This window comes from Rhinolophus hipposideros, assembly GCF_964194185.1.
Source record: "Rhinolophus hipposideros genome assembly, chromosome: 8".
Classification (NCBI taxonomy): domain Eukaryota; kingdom Metazoa; phylum Chordata; class Mammalia; order Chiroptera; family Rhinolophidae; genus Rhinolophus; species Rhinolophus hipposideros.
This window is the reverse complement of record NC_138054.1, coordinates 990,610-1,008,934: the sequence shown is the minus strand read 5'-3', so window position 1 is coordinate 1,008,934 and position 18,325 is coordinate 990,610. Positions and strand designations below refer to the sequence as shown.

The window sequence follows — 18,325 nt, the reverse complement described above, 5'->3', positions numbered from 1 at the left end:
TTGATCTCTTCCGTTATTTCTTCTTTGACTCAGTCGTTCTTTAAAAGTCTGTTGTTTAATCTCCAAGTATGTGTAGTTTTTCCTCCTTTCTTTTTGCGGTTGATATCCAATTTCAAAGCCTTGTGATCAGAGAATATGCTTGGTATGATTTGAATCTTCTTAAATTTGCTTAGGCTGATTTGATGTCCCATATATGGTCTATTCTTGAGAATGTTCCATGTACACTAGAAAAAAATGTATAGTCTCGTATTTTAGGATGAAGTGCTCTATAAATGTCAATTATGTCCATTTCATCCAATGTGTCATTTAGGGCTGCTATTTCGTTGTTTATTTTGTGTTTGGATGATCTATCCATAGCTGTCAATGATGTGTTTAAGTCTCCTAGTATAATTGTGTTTTGGTCAATTTACCTCTCTAGTTCTGTTAGTATTTGCTTGGTATATTTTGGTGCTTCCTGATTGGGGTCATAAATATTGATGACTGTTATGTCTTCTTGTTGTATAGTCCCCTTTATTATGAAATGCCCATCTTTGTATCTTGTTATCTTTTTCACCCTAAAGTCTGTTTCATCTGATATCATTATGTCTACACCTGATTTTCTCTGGGTACCATTTGCTTGGAGTGTCAATTTCCACCCTTTCACTTTGAGTCTTTGCTTGTCCTTGTAGCTGAGATGTGTCTCTTGGAGACAGCGTATGGTTGGGTTTAGTTTTTTGATCCAATCTGCTACTCTGTGCCTTTTTATTGGTGAGTTCAATCCATTTACATTTAGGGTGATTATTGATACATGAGGATTTCCTGTCATTCTATCTTAATTTTCTTGTAAGACTGTTTTCCCTTTGTTTCTTTGCCTTTTTGTTGTTGTCTATTATTTCTGTGTGGTGGTATTCTATGATTTTCCCCCTCTGTTTCTTCTTTTATTGTATGTATTTCAGTTCTGGGGTTCTTTTTTTTTTGAGTGCTTACCATTAAGATTATGTAAAATAATGTTTGATATTTAGACTATTCAATTTTCTTCATCATGTTTACTTTCTCTATTACCATATTCTGGTTCAGGGCTTTAGTCTCCCCCCATGTTATGTTTTGGTAGCCACAAATTGTCCCTGTGGATGGAGGTCGACTAGCCTCCTTTAATATTTCTTGTAGTGTAGGTTGTGTGTTAGAAACTTCCTGCAGTTTCTGTTTTTCTGGAAAGGTCTTTTTTCCTCCTTTATATCTAAATGATATCTTTCCTGGATATATTGTTCTTGGCTCCTAATTTCTCTCTTTCAATAGTTTGAATATTTGGTTCCACTCCCTCCTGGCTTGTAGAGTTTCTGCTGAAAAATGTGATGATAAAATAATGAGCCTTCCTTTGTAGGTTACCGTCTTCTTTTCCCTGGCTGCCTTGAGGATTCTTTTTTTGTCGTTGATTTTTGACAGCTTCAATTCAATGTGCTTTGAAAAAGTCCTGTTGGAGTTTAGGTAATTAGGTGTTCTCTTTGCTTCTTGGATTCGAGGATCCAGTTCTGTCCACACATTTGGGAAGTTCTCATCAACTGTTTGTTTCAATATACTCTCTCTCCCTTCCCTCCTTCTTCTCCTTCTGGTATGCCCATTATTCTTATTTTGCTCTTTCTGATGGAGTCAGAAAGTTCTTGTAGAGTTCTTTCATTTCTTTTAAGTCTCAAGTCTCTTTTTTCGTCCATCTGTGTCACATCCAGGTTTCTATCTTCGATGTCACTGATTCTTTCCTCCATCTGGTCAACTCTACTACCTATGCTGGCTATTTCATTCTTAATTTGTATTATTATGTTCTTAATCTCCAGAAATTCTATTTGGTTCTTTTTAAAAATTTTAATCTCTTTGGTAAAATATGTATTTTGTTCTTTGAATGTGTTTCTGAGTTCATTAAACTGCCTGTGTGTATTTTTTGTGCATCTCGTTGAGTTTTTTAAGAGCTGCAATCTTGAATTCTCTGTTAACTCACATATTTCCATGTCTTTAAGTTCATTTTCTGGAGATTTTTCACTTTCTTTCTGAGTTGTGTTGTTGCCTTGGTATTCATGGCCATTAATGGTTTATTATTTCTCTTCCTAGACATCTACAGGAGTGGCTTTTGCAACAGGTTGATAGGAATAGGTCTTTGTTTTGTTTTCCACCACGTCTTGGTAGAATGTTGTATTTTCTCTCAGACTGCAGCCTTTTTCTCTCTCTCACACTATAGTGCTATGTTTTCTCTGCACTATTCCAACTTGTCACACAATGGGGGAATTCCGTTGCAAACAGGCGTCTCCTCTTTTAATAGTTCGCCTGGGTCACAGGGCGCAGTGTCCATGTGGGTATGCGGAGAGCTTTTGAAATTCCAAAACTCTTCCTGCACCAGATTCAGAGCCCTTATGTTTCAGCAGTTCTGTTTACTCTTGCAGGGATCCGCCCAGATAGGTGGGGCCAGGGGCAGGGTGAGTTGTGAGAGGTGGCCCAGAGCAATGGCGGCAACCATCACCACAGCAGTTCCTGCTTCCCCAGCTCCCTCCCATTTGCCGGAACTAGTTGGGCTGGGAATCTGTGTCTGCGGACCACAGTTCTCAGAACACTGCTACTGTTCTGCTTCTAGCACCGGGCAGGTGGGGGCCGGGGTGAGCTCTGGGAGGGTAGGTAGGGGGCTGCTAGTCTCAGTGCCTAAGGCTTCCATTCTCTCCTCAGCAGTGAGGGCTTAAACCACTGCTTTCAGCCTTTTCTGATTTTTGTTTTTGTTTTGGAACATATTCCTCTGTCTCCTCATTTTGCCTATCTCTGTGTTTGTTTGTGTGTATTAGGTAGATAAGTTATGTCTCAGTTTTATAAGAGTGGTCTTATGTAAAAAGTGTCCTGTGGGGCCCAGTGGCACAATCATCCCTGTTCACCTGAGTCAGGTGCTCTAGGGATGTCCCCTGTGTATGTTGCATGCACCCTCCCATTGTAATGGTGCTGGAATTTCTGCTCATGCTCCTGTGCGTGGAGTGTCCCCAGGCCACTTGGCTGTGAGGACTGGCTGCGGCTGCTGAGGATGATCTGGTGTGAGGGAGCTGTGGCTCCAGAGTCGGTGCCACTTTGTAATGTCTGTGGTGTGGGCCGAGTCTGCCTGTGGGGTGTGTTGATGTTGGAGTTGCTTGAGAGGTGCTTTGTTGCTGGCTGAGTTTGCCTGCCAGGTGTTTCTATGGTGAAGCCTCTAGGGCTGGGCTCCATGGTGGGTTGAGGCATGTGCTGTGTTTGGAGCTTCTTGGAAGGAGTTTTGGCCTGGGAAAAACTGACTGTGTCCTCAGGAGAGTGGTGGGGCCAGAGGAGCAAATTAGTCAGGTTAATAGAGAGTCTCAGAATTGGCACTGGCCTGCGCCAGGCTGACTAGGTGGAAGGAGAGTGAACTAAAAGGAACAAAGAAATAATGGCTTCCGCCAGTGCCACAGTCCCAGGAGAGAATTCCAGTTGATACCCTGCTCCTCCAGTACTTGCCCTTAAGAAAGTCAATGTAATTCCTTCCTGTCTGACCCTGGGCCTTTTCACATTGCTGCCTCGGTGCTGGGACTTACAAGTGAGTTTGTACGTGAGCCCTTTATGAGTGGAGTCTCCGTTTTCTGTAGCCCTTTGACTCTCTTGCTGGTTTTGAAAGCCAGATGTTATGGGGGCTCCTCTTCCTGGTGCTGGTCTCCCAGGCTGGGATTCCTGGTGTGAGAGTCAGACCCCTGTCTCCTCTGGGTTCCCGTTGTGCCTGTGATGTCCTTCCCACTTGAGGACCACCATACTGGGAACATGGGTCCTGACCAGCCTGTGTCTTCGCCCATCTAGATGTGGCTTTGTCTTTATATTCTGAATTGTAGAAAAATCTGTTCAGCTAGTCTTCAGGTCATTCTCACTTAGTGTTGCTCTATATGTGGTTGTACTTTTGTTATGTCCATGGGAGGAGGTGAGTTCAAGGTCTGCCTACTCTGCCTTCTTGACTCCCACCACCCAGAGAGCCAACCAAAGACTGAAGAGTCACATTTATATAAAGTTCCATGCTTTATTTTTATTGAGGTATATAGGTGACATATAAAATTATATTAGCATTTTTACTTTAGTGCTTTAGTTGTAATTGTTCTCTTACTTGCTTCTATATTTAGTCTTTCCGTTGATGTTTCTTCTCCCGATTTGTTTGGAAGTATCCATGAAGACTTCAGTTTGACTTCTGTAAGTAAGATGATAAATAATTGAGATGATAGAGAGTAAAACATACCATTTTAAAACTATGTAATGACTGGTTCATAAATCTGTCCAAATTACCTACTACATTAGTCCTGTTGCATACTACTCTATACTATGGTGTTGTGTTTTATTTTTATGAAAATTTTAATAAAAATACAATTTTATATCTATTTTACACTTGACATATCTGTTTTCTGTGTCATGTGGGTTCTTCAGTGTGAGCTAGGTGGCCTGGTGGTACCCTGGTGTTTGGAAGTTGGAGAGGAGGCAGAGGACAGGACCTCCCCCCAACATTTTTCCTTTTTAACCAGAGAAGCTCTGCTTTTCTCTGTTTTATTTCTATAAGTTCCCTAATAGCATTTTATTTGAATATAAAGTTCCATGGGAAAAACAAAACCAAGCCACTATATAAGCTTTTTTTAAACATATACATATATTCAGGGATGATTCGCACACATACTTTATTACATGTATAAATTCAGCTGTTGATATCCAAACTCCACCTATCTTAAAAAAGAAAATAGCCCTATCTAGCTTGAAGTATGTGTTCGTGTGTGTGTGTGTGTACATGCATATTTCTCAAGAAAGAAAACATGTGACCTAATTTCCTGCTGCATATCATTTCCACTATTATTATATTTATAACTATGAATTCCTAAATAATGGACTTGTTATGTTGGGAAAAGTATAGTTTAATCAAAGTTTAGTTAAAGTAACTTTTAAGAAAATCTGTTCTAGGTTTAATTACTTGGATGGCTGGGTTGATAATGGTACCATTCACAGAGAGAATTCAGGAAGAAAATAGGTTCTAAAGAAAGATTAAAATTTCAGTTTGGTTCCATATGTATTGAATAAGTGACATTGAGATAGAGATATCTAGTGGGGAATTGGATATGCTTACTTGGACCCCAGGAGAGAAATCTAGATGCAGATATGTGAATCAGCAGTATAAGGCCTGGGAGTGGGTGCAAATCATAGAGAAAGTTCCAATAGGATGAGAGGAGAGCCAAATATATAAAAGTGCTATTGAGAGTACCAGTATTTGTGGGATGGTCAGAAGCCGAGAGCCTTGAGGGAATAGTGAGACATAGAAGAAACCCAGAGGGAGCAGTGTTCCTGAGACAGATGGGAAACAGCCTTTAAACAAAGGACTATTTCACAGCATCGCAGACTGATGGAGGAGCAGGCTTGGGTCAGAAGAAAACTAGAGCCTCATGACCTGGCAGGTAGGAGGTCATGTATGACACCAAGAGAACTGCGTCATTGCACTGCTGAGCAGCGGTCTGTTCTCACTGGTCAGGACTCAATAGGAGCTGGGAAGTGATATGGAGAGTTTTAAATCATTCTTTCAACTGTGAACATAGAGAGAGTGCTAGAGAAGGGTACGCACTGGAGGAAAGATCCTTCTGAACTCAGAAAGGCCTTGCCAGCCATCTGGTCCACTATGCTTTTTTCTGTCTTCTGGAACAAGCCTAATTTCTCCATGAGAATCTTTCCAGTGTCTGAAAACAACTGTGGTGTGTACTCCGAATCGTCCCTTTCCCTAAGTAACCCTCTAGATCATTTAGATGTCTCCAGGCTGATGTGCTTATAGTCACCTGATGTGGCAATTCTCCGCTGAGGCCCTTCGATCCTTCTTCCAGGGTGGGCACAGGGCCCCTGTGACCCTGACTCCTGGGAAGCAGCCAGAAGCACCCATTAGATTACATCTCTCTGTTGACTTACATTGAGCTCACTGCCAACCAAAACCCTAAGTTTCATTTCATTCTTGCTTCTGCTAGTCACAGGATCTTTTCTCTCCCATTGCACTCCAAAAATTGTTCATTTGGCACCAAATTCATTTCCTAATGTTTCCCCTTCTGTGGTATCTTGTTATATTTGGCCTAGAATGTTGATATCTTCCTAGGGTCTTGTTCTGTTATCCAGCAGAGGCAATTACAGTAGAAAGAGGTCTAGGTTTGGAGTCAGAAAACACTGGTTTGCTTCCTGGCCGGCTTCTTCCTAAATGAATAACACTGGGCACGTCACTGAGGGTGTCCAGTTTCCTCTGGGACAGAACCCAGATGCTAACACCTACATTTCAGAGATTTGATGAGGAATAACTGAAATAATGCATAATAATAAATCATCCTTAATCTCTAAGTGCTACCTTTGATAGGTGGAGTTGTTATTTTCAAACATATATTTATCTAAGTGGTTAATGTGCTTTTGATTAGTATCCAAACTTAAGAATTTGATTGTGTTGTTCAGTTTCTTCTTCCCACTTTTATTTCTTCTGATTGGTTAGATTTGAAGGGGGAAAACACTAAGTGTAAGACTTTAAGTCACTCAAATAGTTTTTCCATTTTGGAGGAAGAACCATGCAGATTATTATGGAAAAAATCAAACAAAGGAGTTAATTAATAGGGCACAAAAGATGCAGCAGGTAAGGCTCATGCTTGGAGGGAAGACTCTTGAAGGAAAGGACAATTAAGAATTGATTTTATAACTGAGACTCCAGTTGAGAATTGTGAGTGCAGGATGTTTAGAGTGGCTGAAGAGACGTGTGCTTTATGAGGACCACAGAAGGGTAACCCAGGCTTCAGGCAAGAGGGAATACGGCTTTGCAGCCTTACCTGTGCTCTCTCTAGTGCTGTCCACTGCTTTCTTTCTGACTCTCACTTGCCATTTAGTGACACAATGTGCAGGAGGAGTATACCTATGGTAACCCTGTCTACCTTGTCTGTACTCCATTTCCCATCCATAGATTCATTCAGGGCCTGTAACAGTGCTTCATTTCCTTGAAGGTACCACAATAATTCCTTGGCCTTTTAATCAGGCACTGAATGGACTCTGCCAGAGATAAAAACAGGGACATTTTAAATAAAGAAATTCAGAAACTTTTAAAAATCTGATGGAGCTGAATGAAAGTATTGGGAGATGCAATCTGTATTTGGCAGTTGAGTTTTTAAGGTATATTTCATCTGTGGTTTGTATACATCAAAGGACAGGGACCCATTTATTTCCACATTTATCACACTGACTTTAACACAAGTTACTCTGATTACATATGAAACAGTAAACAGAATGTGGGTGAGAACTTCTGGAAAGTGGTTTTGCCTTAGTTTTTTCTAGTCAAGGGATCTTAAACTGAGGCCCTAAATGCGTCCCATTTGTTGCAGAGAACGCTGTCACACCTGAGGAAGCACAGGCCAAGTGCCCTCAGTGAGCCACAGTAGCAGTCACAAATGCCACTCCTAAAATTTTACTTACAAAAAGAGTTCTTTTTAACGGTAAAAGATGTTTTATTCATGAACACTGGGGTCTGGTAACTGTAATAAGAAATAACTTTAAGCAGCTGGAGCCTTGGAGAGTGTAAAACATGGATCTCTGTAGAGCCAGTCCTCTCGGTGACTGGCACTAGGGAGAGTCCCCCAGCTTCTGTGCCTCTGCTCCCCAGAAGACCAACTACATTAAAAACAAAAACAAACCTATGAAGGCCCAAGGTTTTTGAAGGCGCTCATCATATGTACTGTATTATAATTCTCTTATAAAACTATTTTCTAAGAGTTTCTACATGTTTCGTAATTACTTAAAAATGTCCATTTTATAGCTCTTTTGTGCACAAAGTATTAAGTACAATAACGATTAAAGTGAACCTCTTTCATAAAAATAACAGCTGATCCTACTTGACTAGTTAAGTCTGTTTCACCAGTCTATTTCTCTATTCAGCTGTTAAATTTCAAAGGGAACATTATTTGACTGGTGTATTATGTAATAACAAGCAATTAATAGAATTATAGAATTGTATTATATTTCTTTCTGTGTTAATATTGGGAAAGGAGCCAGAAAACCCCAAAGTATTGAATGTTGTTATTAAACACCAAGAGATTATAATTAAATTTAATGAATGATAAATGTTATCTGTTTTTGTTATTATAAATGTAATTTTCTAAAAATCTGTTTTGCTTTTAGGAACAGCAACTTTTGATAGTCCTAAGTAATTGCTGCTACCTGGAACGTCACACCTTCCTAAATATAGCAGAACATTTTGAAAAGCACAACTTCCAGGGTATAGAAAAAATAACACAGGTAAATGAATTATGTTAAATGGACAAATTGATTGTTTTATCAACCTAGTTTCCAAATTTTTTCAGTACCCTCTTTCGTTTTCTGATTCTTTTCTCTCTGCTTGCCCTCACCACACCCAGTTTCCTTCCCCATCCTCACCCCACCCTATCTTTGAATGATTCCCATCCTTCTCATAACTCACCTTGAAATGTTAATTTAATACTCTCTTCTTTCCTCTAGAGCAAAACTTTCTCAAGGTTAGACATGATTTATTCTCCACCTAAGCTGTTCAGAAGTGAAGGAAGAAAATAATGAGGGAAAGCCTTCAAACCCAAATCTTTAAGAATGATCTCACATTTGGCTCCTTTTAGATTAAAGCTTTTACTTACAGCCGGCAGCAAACTCCCTGAGCCTGCCGAAAAACCTCTTCCTGGCTATTCACACTTCTTTCTTTCTCCCTTACCATATAACTGCCATGATCCTTTACTACGTAAGCAGGCACACAGGTGCTTGAGCGCGTACACACACACACACACACACACACTCTCTCTCTCTCTCTCTCTCTCTCTCTCTCTCTCTCTCTCAATCTCTCTCTCTCTCTCTCTCTCTCTCTCTCTCTCTCTCTCTCTCTCTCTCTCTCTCTCTCTCTCTCTCTCTCTCGACTGGCTTACAACAGCTTAGGATGCTTAATATCTTACCTGAAAAATATACACTCTCCAATCCTTGGATGTAGCATAGTTTAACAAAAATGAGTCCTATGTCAATGGAGTAGGGTTTTTTAAAAATTACACTTTGTTTATATTTTTTCAAGTAAGCAGAAAAGGAAAATATGAAGTAAGCTTATTATTAAAGGTTGGTTGGTTCCTGGGCAAAGGTTTATCAGATTTCTAAGTAAAACTAAGCTAGAACCACTTTTTTAATGTCAGTACAGTTTTCTAGTGCAAAGAATAAAAAGATAATGATCTAGTTAATCTTGTAATCAAAATGTACTTATGATGGATTGCAAACTTTCTACAAATGATGGTTCCAGTTTGTGAGCTAGATTGGGATTTTTTTTTTCAAAGAATGAAAATATCAGAGTGGGTGGCTCTGTCTTGTTTTTCCTGCCTTTTCGTAAAGATTAATCACTCTGATGAGAAATGCTGTGACTTACAGCTGACTTCAGGGCCAAAAGTCGAGTTTATTTCCAGAAATTTTTGTGTTGAGAATTGCAAGGTACTCTCTCGCAGTAAAAAGTGGACACTTTTTTATGCAGTAACAATAATGACACCAACATACTTATTGGAGAAATTTTTTATCATTTAAAACATATATGAAATGTTTACGAATTGCATATAGCAGAAGCACTAGGTTTGGTTTTCTTTAGGTTTTTAGAGTTATAAGTAGGAGCTATCAATTACTTCAGTTTATATCATTAAGAAGTAGAATGAAATTGATGTATAAATAGGCTTAGATAGCCTTCCTAGCCCTTTTCCACATCATTTTGAGACCAGGGTAATATGAAGGATTTGGGATGCATCTTACAATAAAAATAGTGAGCTATTTTTCACATTTGGAATTTGGATTTTTTTTAATTGACCATTGAATATTTTCAAATCATTCAATTGTGTAGACAGTAAATTAGATTTAGATTATAGCATTTATGTTGATTCTGTTTGTTAAGAGTCATATCAGTTTTATCATGCCAACCAAGTAAAATAACATTTTTGCATTAAGAGAAAAAGCCTGCCAATGGCCATTGTTTTTCACAGTTCACTTTTCAAATGACAGATAATTCTAAAGGCAAGATCCCAGAAAAATCTCAGGGACACACAGATCACATGAATAATTTGTTATCCATTCTTTTGCACTGTTTCTTCTCTTGGAGATAATGGTTCGCTGTAGGCTTCTACTTAGTGTCACCAGACACTAGACATTTTCTCTGATCTCTTTCCAGGTATGATCTGGTGGTTTGCCAAGAGTTTGTTCAGGTGTATTTCCTCCTGCTTTCTTATTGGTACTTCTACCAGAAGAAGCATAGAAATGACCCATTGTTAATTTCCTGTATCTTGATTTTAATATAGACACAGTATGCAAATAACCATGCTTTTTTGGAGTATATTAAAATTTAATGACTAATGATCCTTTAAAGCTAGAATGATTTAACACATACAATTTTATTTGATGCAGATAACCCTGTGAAGTAATTAAGGAAGGTATTATTAACTCATTTTTTTCATACAAAGAGATGCTCAGAGAGATTAATGATTTGACCTCTTTAAGTAATAGAACAAAGTAAGACTCTACATTAAGTTTTCTCATTGTAAATCCAGAATGCTTTCTTGCCCTGCAACACACATCTTAAAAGAAAGAACAAAAGTGTTCTGATGAAAATTTACCAAAGGACTAGGACAACTGTGATAGCTGTAATGATACAATTCCAAGGAATTTTTTTTTACATATCCAAATGCTATTTTAGCCTTTCCTAGTCTTTGGAAAGCAAACATCCCATTTTGAATTTGTATAATTGCAGATTTTCAGTTCACTTAGGACTGTAGTCATTAGACAAGTCTGTCATTAAATTATTGATTGAGGTTGAGGTTTTATTTTAACAAGGGGGTTGGAGGGAGGACAGCATCTTTTTAAGATATTTCCAGGGAAGATCCGTTTTACACAGCAGTCAGTTTTAAAGATTTTTGTTTTGTTTGTACCATATGTACCATATTTTGTATATTTGATTATTTTTAGCTTAATTGTATATAATTCTTAAATTTTGTTTGAAACCATTTAAATTCATAGATATGAATGGCTATAACTTTGTGTCCTCACTTTGTATTATTTTATTTTCTCCATCCATTCATACTATAAAGTAGCTAAATTTTGTTTAGAGGCTATTTTTATAAAATAAATTGGTTGTAAATTAATCCATTTGGCAGCTTAAGATCTTTTAGACAGGAATTGTAAGTTGGTCAGATGTGTTTCTGCCTACTAAATACTAAACTTAATTTTTGACCCTGTTTAACTGCCTCAGGTTCCTTGTATGTGCATAAATGGGGAGAGAGAAAAGAAATATACAGACATAAACAAATAATACAATAGTAAGGACTCAAGGACCTTATATAATAGTTTATAAAGTAAAATATTGCTTCCCCAATACAGAAAGTAATTCAGAAAAGTTTTCCCAAAGCAAGGAAAGATATCAACTGTCACATAAAAGATGTTGTTTCAGACTTGAAAGAAATTATCTAAGTCACTTTGGAAAGTTGGGGAGGTGTAGGAAATGAATGGGTAGAAACCATTGGTTCACCAGTTGGGTAGGATGTAGGATTGCTAAATCAAAAAACCTTGAACCTGAGCAGATAAAATTCTACCACTAATTAGTTGTCTTTCAGCAACCCTTTGCTATTTCTATTCTCTGAACCGGTGCTGTGTCTGTTACCTCTTCACACTGCACGTTTTCCTTAGGAGATCTCATCCACTCCGCTGTTTCTTTTGTCATTGATGCCCATGATTCCCACAATATTTATCTTTGATCCACAATATTTATCTTTGATCCTATCATTCCTAGGATTCAGTTCTGTTTCTAACCAGACATCTTCACTAGAAGTTTCCACTGAGATTTCAGATCAACATGCCCAAACCAAACCAATCTTCCTCCTTCACATTAGCTTCTCTTTCTGTGTTTTCTGTTGCAGTCAGTAATCACTGAGTCAGCATGCCAGGGACACGGTCATCATTCTTGACTCCATCCCTCATGAAGGTTCATGCCACATCTTCTGAGCCATCTTCTGAATCTGTCTCCACCTCTTTGCTTTGCACTTCCTGTCCAAACTCGGTCCTGTCTCACCGTTGTGCTGCTGCAGGAGCCTCCCTCCAAAATTCTTTGCTTACTGTCTAAATTCTTTCACTCTCTAACTCATTGTCTACAGCAGGGGTGTCCACACTGCGGCCCATGGGCCAATTGAGGCCCATGATCTATTGTTAATTGGTCTGCAGCAAATTCCAAAAATATACTTAGTTTTCTTAAATAAACCAGGTGAGGCAATACGTACTTCACCTCGAGTGAGTGGCACGGCTGTTTGTGTATTTTACCGCATCTGGCCCTTGGTGAAAAACAGTTTGCACATCCCTGGTCTACAGTGTTTCCAGAATGGGCTTCCAGGATACAGAGTACAGATCATATTGTTCTTTCTCCTTCCCACATTTCAGTTGCTTCTCATTGCCTGGAGAATAAACCTGAACCCCTTAGGCTCATGCTTGAACATCATCTTTCTTTCTTTCTTGGCATTCGTCTCCCCTACTCCAGTCCACTACTATCTAGCCACTCATCTTTCCTTAAACATTTCCTGATTTGACTGCTCATTCATTCATTCATTCATTCATTCAACTTCAACCTACCAGGCTCCATTTTAAGAACATTTACCTGTACCTTATGCTGTACTATGTGTCTGCAGTGCTTTTCCCTCAGTCTTGACATGGCAAAACCTTGTTCATCCTTCTGAGCCCATGTCAGATACAGGTGTCTCATCCTGTAGAGAGCCTTTTATGGCTTCTCCTTTATCTGTTGGTCCAAAGTATAAAATGGATTGAATCCTCTTATTCCAATGATGCTTTGTTCGTAGCACTGGAATAGCATTATAATACATTAAATTATCCTTAGTTTTATATTGGTATGTTTCCTTTTTAGATTATAAATTCTTTTCAGAGATTTCATATTACATATTTTATCCCTACACAAAAGAAGAGGTCTTACTTACATAGACATAAGAATAATGAAATGAACAGACGTGCACCCACCAGCAAGCTAGAGAACTGGAGCTTCGTGTGCAGAGCCCTTCCTGCCCAGCACAGTGGCCTCACCCACCTTCCCTGCAGGGAGGCCCTTCTGCATTCATGATTTCTAAACAATACACGTTTCATATTACCTGGTTTTGACTTTTAAATAGCACAAATGGGATTATATGGTATGAATTTTTCTATACTTGCTTTTTCCCCTCAATATTGTTTTTGATATTTATTCATGTTGCTACATGTAGCGTATGCCAATTTGTAAAATGAATTAGAAAGTGTCTCCCTTTATTTTTTTCTCTGAAAGAGTTTCTATAAGATTGGAATTATTTTTTTTGAATATTTAGAAAAACTCTGGTAAAACTTTCTAGGCCTAGTATTTTCATTGTGAGAATCTATTTTTCTTGGACTTCGTCCATTTTCAAATTTATTGGCATAATTTTTTATAATAGTTTCATATTATTTCAGATTCAACTGCATTTGAGGCTATGACCCCTTTTTATACTTAAGATTTCTTGCCTATTTTTTTTTTTATTACTAGTTTCAGGTGTACAAAATAGAATGATGATTAGACATTTACAAACCTCACAAAGTGATAACCCCGACTAGCTTAGTACCCCTCTGACATCGTACATAGCTATTACAATACCATTGACTATATTCCCTATGCTGTACTTTACATCCCATAACTATATATATCTATATCTATGTATAGATATAGATATAGATATTTAATTCTGGTTGACATGCAATATTATTTTATATTAGTTTTGCAATATTATTTTATATTAGTTTCAGGGGTGCAGCACAGTGGTTAGGCATTTATGTAATTGAAGAAGTGATCCCCCCAATAAGTCCAGTACCCATCTAACACTATACATATTTTGATAATATTATCAACTCTACTCCCCATACTGTATTTCACATCACTGTGACTATTTTGTGACTGCCAATTTGTACTTCTTAATCCCTTCACCTTTCTCACCGATGTAGCAGCCATCAGTTTGTTCTCTGTATCTATGAGTCTATTTCTGTTTTGTTTGTTTATTCTGTTCTTTAGATTCCACATGTAAGTGAGATCATATGATATTTGTCTTTCTCTGTCTGACTTATTTCACTTAACATAATATCCTCTAGGTCCATCCATGTTGTTGCAAATGGTAAGATTTCATTCTTTTTTATGACAGTAATACTCCATTTTATATGCATGTATATGTATCACAATTTCTTTATCCATTTATCCATTTATTATTATGGGCCTTTCAGTTGTTTACATCTCTTAGGCTATTGTGAATAGCAATAAGCATAGGGTGCATATATTGTTTCAAATTAGTGTTTTGGATTTCTTTGAATAAATACTTAGGAATGGAATTGCTGGGTAACAGTGCAGTTCCATTTTTAATTTTTTTTAGGAACCTCCATACTATTTTCCATAGTGGCTGCACCAATTTGTAATCCCACCAACAGTGCACAAGGGTTCCCTTTACTCCACATCTTCACTCACACCTGTGTGTGTGTGTGTGTGTGTTTTATGGATTTATTGATGATGGCCATTCTGACAGGTGTGAGGTTGTATCTCATTGTAGTTTTTATTTGTATTTCTCTTATGATTAGTGATATTGAGCATCTTTTCATGTGTCTGTTAGCCTTTTTATTGTCCTCTTTGGAGAAACGTCGGTTCAGGTCCTCTGCCCATTTCTTAATTGCATTGTTTAGTTTTTGAGTGTTGAGTTGTATGAGTTGTTTATAAATTTTGGATATTAACCCCTTATCAGATGTATCATTGGCAAATATCTTCTCCGATTCAGTAGGATGTCTTTTTGTTTTGTTCATGGTTTCCTTTGCTGTAAAAAAAACTTTTTAATTTGATGTAGTCCCATTTGTTTGTTTTTCCTTTTGCTTTCCCTGCCCACGGAGATATATCAGCAAAAATATCACTAAGGGTAATGTCTGAGAGTTTATTTCCTATATTTTCTTCTAGGAGTTTTATGTTTTGGATCTTACATTTACGTCTTTAATTCATTTTCAGTTTATTGTTGTATATGGTGTTACAAAGTGGTCCATTTTCAATTTATTGCATGTATTCATTTATTGAGTAGTCTATCTTTACCCCAACATAAATTCTTGCTTCCTCTGTCATAGATTAAATGACCGTATAGACATGGATTTATTTCTAGGCTCTCTATTTTGTTCCATTGATCTATGTGTCTGGTTTTATGCCAATACCATGCTGTTTTGATTAGTATAGCTTTGTAATATAGTGTGACACCTCCAAGTTTGTTCTTATTTCTGAAGATTGCTGTGGCTATTTGGGGTCTTTTGTGGTTCTATATAAACTTTAGGATTATTTGTTCTAGTTCTGTGAGAACTGCCATTGGTATTTTGATAGGGATTACATTGAGTCTATATATTATTTTGGGGAGTGTGTACATTTTAATGATGTTAATTCTCCCTAAACATGAGTATGGTATGTGCTTCCGTTTATTTGTGTCTTCTTTAAATTCTCTCTTCGATGTCTTATAATTTTCTGAGTACAGGTCTTTTACTTAAATTTATAACTAAGTATTTAGTTATAATATAAAATAATATAATGTATAATTTATAACTAAGTATAACTAAGTATTTTGTTTTTTTGATGGAGTTGTGAATGGGATTATTTTCTTAATTCTCTTTCTGATAGTTCATTATCATTGTATAAAAACGCAACCAATTTCTGAATGTGAACTTTGTATCCTGCTACTTTACTAAATTCATTCATCAGTTCCAACAATTTTATGGTGGAACCTTTGGGGTTTTCTCTGTATAATATCATGTCATCTGTAAATAATGACAGTTCTACTTCTTCCTTTCCTTATTTCAATGCCTTGTGTTTCTTTTTCTTGTCTGATTGCTGTAGCTAGGACGGCCAGCACTATGTTGAATAAAAGTGGTGGAAGTGGGCAACCTTGTCTTGTTCCTGATCTTAAGGAAAATGCTTTTTGGCTTTTCCCATTGAGTGTGGTATTTGTTGTGTATTTGTCATACTCGTGTATGGCCTTTATTCTGTGGAGATATGTTCCCTCTATTCCCACTGTGCTGAGAGTTTTTCTTATAAATGGATGGTGGATTTTATCAAATGCTTTTTCTGCATCTATTGGTATGACCATATGATTTTCATTTTGTTTATGTGGTGTATCACATTAATTGATTTGTGGACATTGAACCAACCTTGCATACCAGGAATGAATCCCATTTGATAGTGGTGGATGATCTTTTTGATGTATTGCTGAATTCAGTTTCCTAATATTTTGTTGAAGAGTTTTGCATCTATGTTCATTAGAGATACCGGCCTGTAGCTTTCTTTTTTTGTAATCTCTTTGTCTGGTTTTGGACTCAGAGTAATGGTGGCTTCGTAAAATGAGCTTGGAAGCCTTCCCTCCTCTTGGATTTTTTTGGAATAGTTTGAGAAGAATAGGTGTTAATTTTTTTTTTTAATGTTTGCTAAATTTTACCTGTGAGGCCATCTGGTCCAGGACTTTTTTCTTGTTGGGATCTTATTGATTACTGATTCAATTTCATTGGTTGTAATCAGTCTGTTCAGATTTTCTGTTTCTTCTTGATTCAGCCTTGGAAGATTCTGTGGTTTCAGGAATTTATCCATTTTTTCCAGCTTGTCCAGTTTGTTGACGTATAGTTGCTAGTAGCAGTTTCTTAAAACTTTTTGTATTTCTGAGGTGTCTGTTGTCACTTCTCTTCTTTCAATTCTGATTTCATTTATTTGGGATCGCTCTGTTTTTTCTTCATGATTGTGGTTAAAGGTTTGTCAGTTTAGTTTATCTTTTCACAAAACCAGTACTTGGTTTCTTTGATCTTTTGTATTGTTTTTTAGTCCATTTTGTTTATTTCTGCTGGATCTTTACTATTTCCTTCCTTGTACTCACTTTGGGCTTTGTTTGCTGTTCTATTTCCAGATCACTTAGGTATAAAGTTACACTCTTTATTTGAGATTTTTCTTGTTATTTGGGGGTAGCCTGCACTGCTTTCACTGTGTCCTATAGATTTGGGATCCTTGTGTTTTCATTTTTGTTTGCCTCAAGGTATCTTTTCAATTCTTCCTTGATCCCATTGTTGACCCATTCATTACTTAGTTCATCAGTCTCCATGTGTCCGTGTGTTTTTTAGTTTTTTTCTTGTAATTGATTTCTAGTTTTATACCACTGTGGTCAGAGAAGATGCTTGATATGATTTCAGTCTTCTTAAATTTATTGAGACGTATTTTGTGGCCTAACGTGGTCTTTCTTGGAAAATGTTCCCTGTGCACTCTGAAAGAATGTATATTCTGCTGCTTTGGGGTGAAATGCTCTAAAAATACCAATTGAATCCATCAAGTCTATTGTATCAGTTAAGGCAGTTTTTTCCGTGTTGATTTTCTGTCTTGAAGATTTGTTGATGGGGTGTTAAAGTCCCCTACTATGATTGTGTCACTGTCGATCTCTGCCTTTATGTCAGTCAATATTTGTTTAGGTATTTAGGTGCTCCAGTGTTATGTGCATAAATGTTTACTAGGGTTATGTCTTCTTGTTGGATTGCTCCATTTATTATTATGTAAAGTCCTATTTTGTCTCTTACTTTACTCTTTGTTTTAAAGTGTATTTTGTCCAATGTAAGTATTTCTACCTCAGTTTTTTGTTTTTTTGTTTTGTTTGGTTTGGTTTGGTTTTTTTGCCTCATTTCTGTTTGGATGAAATATCATTTTCCATCCCTTTACTTTCAGTCTATGTGTGTCTTTCACTCTGAGGTGGGTCTCTTGTAGACAGCATATGCATGGGTCTTGTTTTCTTATCCAGTCATCTACCCTGTGTCTTTTGATTGGAGCATTTAATCCATTTACATTTAAAATGATTTTTTTTTTTACTTCTGCATTGCTTTTAATTTGGCAATGGTTTATAACAATTTTAGTTTTCCTACAGCCCAGTTTTGTCACCCCTAAGCGTAAGTGAATGATTGACATTCACTAACTATATGTGGATTTTTTTTTTTAATTTATTGCGGTAACAATTGTTAATGAAATTACATAATTTCAGGTGTACAATTCTGTATTACATCATTTATAAATCCCATTGTGTGTTCACCACCCAGATAAAGTGATTATTGATAGATACATAGTTATTGACATTTTATTTTTCATATTTTTGATCTTTGTTTTTCTCATTTCTTCTGCTTAAAAAAGTCCTTTTAACATTTCTTGTAATTCAGGCTTGGTGTTAATGAATTCCTTAAGCTTTTTCTTGTCTACGAAGGTTTTATCTCTCCTTCAATTTTAAATGAT

The 18,325-nt window shown here is 37.1% G+C and overlaps 1 protein-coding gene across 7 annotated transcripts in view; it reads left to right on the top strand.

The window, feature by feature from the left end:
* EXOC2 (exocyst complex component 2) overlaps window positions 1-18,325 on the top strand; it is a 254,857-nt gene that overhangs the window by 164,406 nt on the left and 72,126 nt on the right. For all 7 annotated transcript variants that reach the window (XM_081056234.1, XM_081056230.1, XM_081056232.1 and 4 more), the window contains exons 21-22: window positions 4,119-4,185; window positions 8,155-8,271. In XM_081056234.1, the coding sequence (XP_080912360.1) occupies window positions 4,119-4,185; window positions 8,155-8,271 (184 nt within the window). The remainder of the gene's footprint in view (window positions 1-4,118; window positions 4,186-8,154; window positions 8,272-18,325) is intronic.